Source organism: Capsicum annuum, chromosome 11, assembly GCF_002878395.1.
Source record: "Capsicum annuum cultivar UCD-10X-F1 chromosome 11, UCD10Xv1.1, whole genome shotgun sequence".
Classification (NCBI taxonomy): domain Eukaryota; kingdom Viridiplantae; phylum Streptophyta; class Magnoliopsida; order Solanales; family Solanaceae; genus Capsicum; species Capsicum annuum.
The window spans coordinates 14,983,532-14,992,629 of record NC_061121.1 but is presented as its reverse complement, the minus strand read 5'-3'; the positions used below and the strand labels follow the sequence as shown (position 1 = coordinate 14,992,629).

The 9,098-nt window shown below is 36.1% G+C and overlaps 1 protein-coding gene across 3 annotated transcripts; it reads left to right on the top strand.

Moving 5' to 3' along the window:
* The first annotated feature begins 795 nt into the window (after positions 1 to 795).
* Positions 796 to 7,305, top strand: LOC107847860 (probable methyltransferase PMT5). 3 transcript variants are annotated; one of them, XM_016692418.2, is made up of 9 exons: positions 800 to 1,166; positions 1,378 to 2,347; positions 2,516 to 2,651; positions 2,828 to 3,068; positions 3,714 to 3,936; positions 4,281 to 4,429; positions 4,550 to 4,853; positions 6,020 to 6,152; positions 6,593 to 7,305. In XM_016692418.2, exons 2-9 carry the CDS (start codon positions 1,839 to 1,841, stop codon positions 6,740 to 6,742), a joined length of 1,845 nt encoding a protein of 614 aa, XP_016547904.2. In that variant the 5' UTR covers positions 800 to 1,166; positions 1,378 to 1,838; the 3' UTR covers positions 6,743 to 7,305. The 3 variants fall into 3 exon arrangements, with proteins under 3 accessions (XP_047255488.1, XP_016547904.2, XP_016547902.2); XM_016692416.2 differs by having other exon boundaries at positions 823 to 1,166; positions 4,278 to 4,429; XM_047399532.1 differs by having other exon boundaries at positions 796 to 2,347.
* The last annotated feature ends 1,793 nt before the right edge of the window (positions 7,306 to 9,098 follow it).

Genomic DNA, 9,098 nt, shown 5'->3' with positions numbered 1-9,098 from the left:
GCCATTAAAATATGAAAAAAAGGTCTAGGGGTAATAAAACCCCCGCAAAGTTCAGTATGCTCAACTGAAAATCCGATCAAAGCTCAGATATTTTTGTTAGTATTATCCCAAAATTTAACAAAAAACAAAAAACACTTCTTTTCTTCCCTTGAGTATTTTTTTTTTATATAAATATAGTCCAGTCAGCTTTTGTACATTTCAATTAAATCAACGAGATACCGTCCACCTTCTACTAGCAATAGGTATTAGATAATTTTGTCTATCAATGTATGGATACCTGCCACCTCACACTTGGATTTGAACGTGAGACTTTCAAGTTATCAAAACTCACTTCATTGACCAGTAGGCCCAGGGGCAAACATATGACCATTTTTTTTTATAGTCTGGCACCCATTAGATTCGGAACAAAGTAGGTATAATTATTAAATAAAAATATGTAAGAATTGGTATAAGACTTAGAAAAGTAGAGGAAAAAACCCAGTAAACCAAGAGGATAAACCAAGAGGATAATCGGATGTTTTAATTTTCAAGATGAACTTTAAAACTTTTGACATCAATATACTTATTTCAATCTTCTAATCACCCACGATCTCTAAATTCTGAGTTCGTCATTGACGCCACTCATGTGCTTCTTCCCTTTAATAATTTTGATCTTCCTTTTGTTTATATTTTAAAAAATAAAATTAAATTAAAGTGCAATGTAAAAGAGAGAGGAGGGTCCCACTAGTAATCCTAGCCACAAAGAGCAAAAAGTAAAAAATAAAACAAAAAAAAGTAAAAAGAGAAAGACATTCAACACAATTATTCCCATGTAATAATTAGATTATGTGAGAGTTCTCAATGCTTGAGCCCCTGAAAAAATTGATCTGTATTGACACACACACACTAATGTAGGAAGATTTTGAAACCCCCCCATTATAGAAAAGAACTCAACCTTTGATAGGACTCTCTACATTTCCAACAGAAAAAAAATTAAAAAAAAAAAGGCCACCCCACCCCGCCAGACCCCCCACACCCAACCTTCATTTTCATTTTCAAGAACTCATTTTCTTTATATGTTAATGGCCAATCCCAACTCTGCATAACTTTCTGCAACTGTCATAACATATATATATAGAGACATACATTATTACATTTACACCTCCATTATCAAGAACTCATTTTTGGTATGATAAACAAAACCCCTTATGTTTATCGTTTGTTTATTGTTATTTGTTATGCAAAGATTGAATCCTTTTGGGTTAAAAGTGTGATTTTTGGCTTTTCTTCGCATTTCTGATGTGGATCTGATCTGGGTTTTTGGTCTTTTTGTGTTTCATGTTGGAAATGTTTTGAGAATTTTGAATCTTGATTTGCAAATTTGGTGTGTTTTTGCAGCGTGATCTGAGGATTTGGATTGTTTTGGTTTGGTTTATAAGGGAATAGAGAGTTGGTGTTTGGGAGTTGGCATTGTTTGGATTGGTGGTGTATGTGTGTGAATTGTGAGTCATTGGTGGTTGATGTGCCATAATCTTGTAGGAGGAGGGACTTTTTACTGATCTGCATTTGCTTGTTTTAGTTGGTTGTGGAGACTTGTGGGATTGAAATTTTTCCTGATTTATGATCTTGATTTAGTTTGGTATGATTGGGGAATTTCCTTATGTTGAGCTTAGATAGTTGTTTAAACAAATGCCAGTTGAAATTGTTTGGATTTTGGGTGATATATATGGGAGATGGTCTCTGATGATATATTACACTTTTCATAGTTGTTTGGAGGTTCAGGTTGAAGCAATAGCTACTACCACCTAGTGGTGTTTACTCAACTCGAGATTTTTCTAAGGGGTTCTTGAAACTTGGCCATGAGAAGCCCTTTGCTTAATAAACTATCATTAATTTTCGGCCCTAGACCGCCACTCAACTGGATACTCTTGTGTCTGGTTAGTGTCTTTGTGCTAATAGCATTGTTGGGATCATCTTCTACTACCTTTGACTTGGTGACATCCTCTGCAAAGCCTGATATCTATGCGAATTATAGAAAGCTAAAGGAGCAAGCAAGAAATGATTATTTAGAGCTAAAGAGCATTTCTCTGGGAGCTAACCGGATAAAGGATGTTGGTCTTTGTGGGAAGGAAAGAGAGAATTATGTGCCTTGCTACAATGTATCTGCAAACTTGTTCGCTGGGTTTAAAGATGGGGAGGAATTTGATCGGCACTGTGAGTTATCGCAAGAATACCAAGATTGCTTGGTTCGTCCTCCCAAGGAGTACAAGACTCCACTGACTTGGCCATCAGGTAGGGATGTCATATGGAGTGGAAATGTGAAGCTAACCAAAGATCAGTTCCTTTCTTCCGGAAGCATGACAAAGAGGTATAGTTGGTCAAGTTCAGATGATCTTTCAAATAACGCAGTCAACATGATAGAGCATGTGTTTAAGTCTTAACTCCTCTGGATTGTTTTCTTTTCAAGTAACAGATCCTAAAAGACAAATTTTTATGGCTTCTTTAATGTTTTGTCATTGGTTTGCTTTCTTTCCAGGTTAATGTTATTGGAAGAGAACCAAATTGCTTTCCATTCAGAGGATGGATTGAATGTTGATGGTGTCAATGATTACTCTCACCTTATTGCGGAGATGATTGGGCTGGGAAGTGATTCAGAGTTTCTTCAAGCCGGTGTAAGTTCTATGTTTGTTCTTCACTACATATCCTTATTTGTTACTTCTTGTATCTTTGTGGGTTTCCTTAAAATTAATTATTTTGGTCTGCAAATGACGTACTGGCTTCATTCCTACAACTAAATGCAGAACAGATTTCACTCTTAGATATATTGTCTTTCTCTTCTGAATGACAGGTGCGCACCGTGCTGGATATTGGTTGTGGATTTGGTAGCTTCGGTGCCCGCCTACTCTCACTGAAGTTGATGGCTCTTTGTGTGGCAGCGTATGAGCCATCTGGTAGCCAAGTTCAGTTAGTCCTCGAGAGAGGACTTCCAGCTGTCATTGGCAGTTTCATTTCGAAACAGCTTCCACTTCCATCATTGTCCTATGACATGGTTCACTGTGCTAAATGTGGAATCATTTGGAATAGCAAAGGTATTGCTACAGTCGTGCTTTGAGGATGTATGGTTTTCCATCAGTCATTTATGAGTGATTAATCTTATTATATTTGTAATTTCCATGTATTAACCATGATATTTACTTCATTTTCTTATGTATTTATGATGTGGGTTGTCGAATCCACTCCTACTAACATTACACGCATTCCTTTCCATCCGTTATAGGATTAACAAACTACATTGGTTAACATAGTTCCCAAATAGAATAATTTGGCTTGATATCGTCTATTTAGCTGGATTTTACTATCTCGCTGATCAATTTTCCTTTTTTAAATTCTGAATTCTGCTCTGGCTCTTTCTTGGCTGAACTGGACCACCGCTGGAAACTGCCTGAAAGATTTCACCATTTTGTGTGTGGGATGATTTACCTAAGAATAGATATTTATCATTTAGAGACCAGCGCCATATTCTTATTTATGGGTGCATTCTAGTCTATAGTTGTTTTAGTTCTTTCACATTTTCCTGTAGAGAAAATCAAAAACATCCTTTTGATCTGTCAGCTATCACGATGAAACAATTTCAGATATCATATGGCCTTAAACATTTAAATATCCATTCAAGCCCTGTTAAAGTTTGAAAATAAATTGAATAGCATGTAACTGACGATGATTTGACAAAACAGATGGGCTGTTTCTTATTGAAATTGACCGTTTACTCAAGCCCGGAGGTTACTTTGTTTTAACCTCACCAACAACCCAGCAGCAGCATAGTAGGACTACCAGTGCAAACAAGGGAAGCAGTCCACTGGAAGAATTAACTAAGAAACTCTGTTGGTCTCTTTTGGCCCAGCAAGATGAAACTTTTATTTGGCAGAAGACTGCTGATTCTCAGTGTTATACATCCAGGTAAGGCTACTGAGAAAGCCACGCTCATTTACTCTCGGTCTCCCACTGTGTTCGGTTTCTTGCTTCCTTGAAAAGCTGCTTCTGAATTTTATTAATTCAATTCATAAGCTAATTTTAAGATCAAAGAGAGAATGAAAGTATAGCAGAGTTTCAGTTCTAGAAATATAATATAATACCTATTAAAGCAGAACTGCCCCATGTCATTTACAAAAGGGAAAAGTTACCCTTTATGCTCAGGGGTTAATATTTGTTTCAATCTGTTGTCAAGTTAAAGTTTTACCTTTTTAGCATTCTTTCTTTTTCACTTGACTTCCACGATGAGAATTTGCATTTAAATGTAGCAGGCAGGGTGAGATACCAGTTTGTAAAGGAAATGATATGCAAATATACTACCAACCACTTGCACCCTGTATATCTGGGACAACGAGTCAACGGTGGGTTCCAATTCACAGCAAATCCGATTCCCTGAACTCAACTGAGCTTGAAATTAACGGCAAGTGTTCTTTCTGTATATCCAAAACTAGATTGGTTGTTGCAACGTGTCCAATTTCGGTTAATTTGACCCTCTATTCTTAGCAGTCATTTTTTTAACCAATTTTTTGATTTGTGACAGGGATCCAGCCTGATGATTTCTTCGAGGATTCAGACTTCTGGAAATTAGCTCTGAGAAATTATTGGTCTTTGCTCTCACCCTTGATTTTCTCTGACCATCCTAAAAGGCCAGGTGATGATGATCCATTACCTCCATATAATATGGTACGTAATGTCATGGACATGAATGCTCACTATGGCGGTCTTAGCGCTGCATTGATGAAGGAAGGAAAATCGGTATGGGTGATGAATGTGGTTCCTCTTGGGATGCATAATACACTTCCTCTCATACATGATCGAGGTTTTGCCGGTGTTCTGCATAACTGGTGAGACATTGTTGTAATGTTCTAAAGACTTGCAAAGACATGTGCTTGGATGTGTGAACATGCTAAAGTTGGACGAATGTCTTCATGTTCTTGATTGTTAAATTTTATTAAATATTTTCTATCTCATATTAGTTAGAGGAAGCTATTATATCTTTCTGAAGAATTGCATTGTTCTGTTTTGCTCGAGTGCTACTTAGGACATTTTTCCTCCATAATATGCAATAAGCATTATTGTCTTGCACAAAGCGAACTGAGTCCAGCATTTAAGCGGAGAAGAGTAAAGAATGGGACCATCATCCCGATTTTCAAAATCTGTGGTTGGCCCAAAGGATTTCCCGGTCATAAAAAATGCAATTAGTATCTTTCTGCTATTTTACACATATTAGTCTCTTATGCTGCGTGAATTATCATCTCTTCAATTTCCGTGCATCTTAGTCCTTTTTTATTTGACTATCCATTGGAATTCAGCTGAATTCTGAAGTACATTGACTATCCATTGGAATTCAGCTGAATTCTAAAGTACATTGTATTGTATTTTAATCTTTGGAAGGGGAGCCTTGGAGTAACTGGTAAAGTTGCTATCATGTGACCAGGTCACGGGTTCAAGCCTTGGAAACAACCTTTAGCAGAAATGCAAGGTAAGGCTGCGTACGATACACCCTTGTGGTGGGGCCCTTCCCTTGACACCGCGCATAGCGGTAGCTTTAGTGCACCGGGCTGCCCTTTTATTGTATTTTAATCTTTGGTACTGTTACTGAATATCACAATGGCTGATTATAAGTGATGTGCTTATGAACTCAATCTCATGACCCATAGTCACTGAATGAGAAGGAGCATAAAGCCGTTGGATGATCCTGATGTTTTCCATGCGTAATTTAATGTTTGCTGTCAGCTTAATTAGTTTTGGTTATGATTATAATCTTCTCCGCCACCAGAATAATATCCTCCACTAAGCCATGTCTTTCTATAGCCAGTAAGAATGAATTTAAGACCAGGGAAAGGCAGCATCATAAGAAGCTCGGCAATATTCTCACCTGCATATATTCTTGAAATTTGATTCCTCCTTTCATTTGATTTCACATAAAGAAATCGGAGTTGAACTGTTTTTATCGCTAGATGCTCGAAACATTCAGGTGATTGATTTCGATGTTGTAAAATTTTTCCAGGTGTGAACCCTTTCCTACATATCCCCGAACATATGATTTGCTCCATGCAAACAGGCTCCTTTCCCATATTGCTTCACAAAGATGCAGTATGTTTGAACTACTTCTGGAGATGGATCGTATTTTAAGGCCTGAGGTAATATTCTGTTAGCTCTCTATACTTCTTTAACGATCTTTTGATTTAGTTTTTCTTCAAAGGCTGGCTTGTTTTTCTCATTAAGATACTAGTCCCTCCCAATTTGTTTGTCTTACTTTCCTTTTGAGTTCATTTCAAAAAGAATGCCTCTTTGCTTTTGTGGGAACTCCTTAATTCTAACCTTCTACATGACATATTTAAGACCAAGAGATTAAAGAGCATTCTGGTACATTCTACATATCTTTAGCGTAAGACCACAAGATTCAAAATCTTCTTTACTTTCTTAAACTCCGTGTCAAGTCAAAACCAAACAAACAAATTGAATCGAAAGGAGTATATTTTTCTTCGGATTGTGCTAAACCTCACGTCTGCCTTATTCCTCACTGTTTGCACATGTTTTTTACTTACGAATTTGAATTGTAAGAATATACTTGTTGCAGGGATGGGTTATTCTTTCTGATACATTGGGTCCAATAGAGAAAGCACGCGCATTAGCTGCCCAAATCCGCTGGGAAGCCAGGGTGATCGACCTACAGAATGGAAGTGACCAGCGACTACTTGTATGCCAAAAACCATTCGTGAGGAAGTGATGTTCTGCAAAATGCATTATTTCACCAATCCATCGACTGCCCAGTCCTTTTTAACGCTGGTACTTTCTTAACTTCTCATGTAAAAGAGGAATAAGTATGAATGAAAAAACGAAGTTGCACCCGAAGAGTAGTTGCTGCTTTTACTCTCCTTCCTGCCATTATTTTGTGAAGTGGACCACACTTTGATCTTTACCAGGCCACAAGCTGCGCGGTGACGTCTGAATCTTGATCTACTTATTGATGGATAATATGGTTCTCACAAAGATGAAACTATAATTTTTTGGAAGTTGATGAATATATATAGAGTGCTTTGCTTCATTGGTAGTAGTTAGCAGCACACAAAAGAAGATTTTTGGCCTTATTTTTTTACAATATTTATGTAGCAATTCTTTCATCTCATTTCTTCTCTTTTTTTTTCTTTTTCCAATTTTCAATTCATTCTGAATTTTGTAATTGAATCATGTCTTGTACTGAAGAACTGTCCTTACTGAGCAAGAGTGTTGTTGGAATCAATCATAAAGATGGCACTTAACCAAATTCTTCAATAATTTGGCATTTCATCATTTGTCTTGTGGGATTTCTTTATGGACCTAAATTATTACATATTTATAGGCAAGGTAAGGCTGCGTACAGTAGATCATTGTGGTCCGGCTCTTCTCCAGACTTTGTGCATAACGGAAGCTTTAATGCATCGGGCTGTCCTAATACATTTATAAGCATTATATCATTTGATATCAGAGCCACATGATTACAAAGAAAAGAAACTTGTAGGATTGGGTATTGATCTTTGCGAAGTTTTCTGGTCCCCACTTGTGGGGTTATGTTGTGGTATCATTTTTGTTGTGTCTTTGCTATAAAGGAACCAAATTTTTAGTGTCGAAGGAAGTGTAGATCACGGCCTAAATTGTTCGGACTTGGGTGCGGGTAATCAGTATAAAAGTGGATCTTTTGTATGATCTAAATTTTAAGATTTCAAAGTACGAGTCCATATATGGATACGGATATTACGATTTGACAAAATAATTCAAATATCTAAGAGTAGAACTACAAATTATTCTTAAATTATGAGGTATGTATCATGTGAAAGATTTACATGTACCTTGTAGAGGCTCCATCGACGAAAAATTAACCATCGACGAGAAATTAAAATAGTGAATATTCATGTAATACGGTCTTATCTTTACCTCACTTCTTTGTCTTCGAAGGGAGCATTTAAACTCAAATCTTTTATTTTCAAGTTATTAGTAGCCTTCTAGATATCTACTCCTTCCGTCCCATTTTACCCGTCCCAAATTGAGATGACACAGTTATTAAGAAAACAATGATTGATAATGTAACTTTACCATTTTGTCCCTCTTAATTGTGTCTCGTTGTTAGTTCCAATATTGATGGATGACTAATATCAAAGCACCATTTATATTTTTAATGGTATTCCTCTTTACAATATTTTTCAAGAATGCTAATAACAAGGAGTAATCAATTACACTAAAAATATAATGAGAAAAAAATTTTTGTCTTGTCTTAATAAGTAAAATAGGACAAGTAAAATGAGACATCAAAGTGGAAATTTGGGACGGATAAAATGGTACGAGGGAGTACATAACTACGCTTTTTCCCATGTCTTCAAATCTGCACTAAACTTTGTCCTCGGAAATTTGACCTGACAGCAATGTCAGTAAAAAGATCATAAAAACACCAAAAAAAAAAAAAAAAGAATTTAAGAGGTAATAAGATCTCCATAAAATTTAAGTGTCATATCAACTTTGAATATAATTTAAATGGGTACTTGTGCCTTATATCTAATCAAGATCACGATTGAAGAGAAGAGAGACATAAAGTACGAACAACCCGAGCACCAAATTTAGTAAAATTATAGTAACAAAGAAATTATGGCTAAGCCTATTTGATCGAGTTTTGGGGAGCTTGAAATTTTTATCTTTAAAAAGTAAGTTACTTGATTGAGTTTTTAGGAAAAAATAACCATTTTTGAGGAGTAACAAAAGATGTTTTTAAGAAAAAAGAAAATTATTTTTTATTTGTTGACGGAAAATGTGAGGTGTGCTTACATTCAAAAAGAAACTTTCGTACTTCGTATCCTTTATTAAATTTTACAGGTGCCGTATAGAAAGACTAAGATAAAGGATTATAGAAATTAATGGAGTAAACAACCACCAAAATCATACAAACAAGAATGAAAAAATGATTTGTCTGGTACTAAAATCATAAAGCTAAATAAGAAAGACATGATGTTAATACAGAGAGCAAGAAGAAATCACGGTGAAAGGCCCTCTGATACTTAAGACATGAAGTTAATACAGGGAGCAAGAAGAAATTACGGTGAAAGGCCCTCTGATAC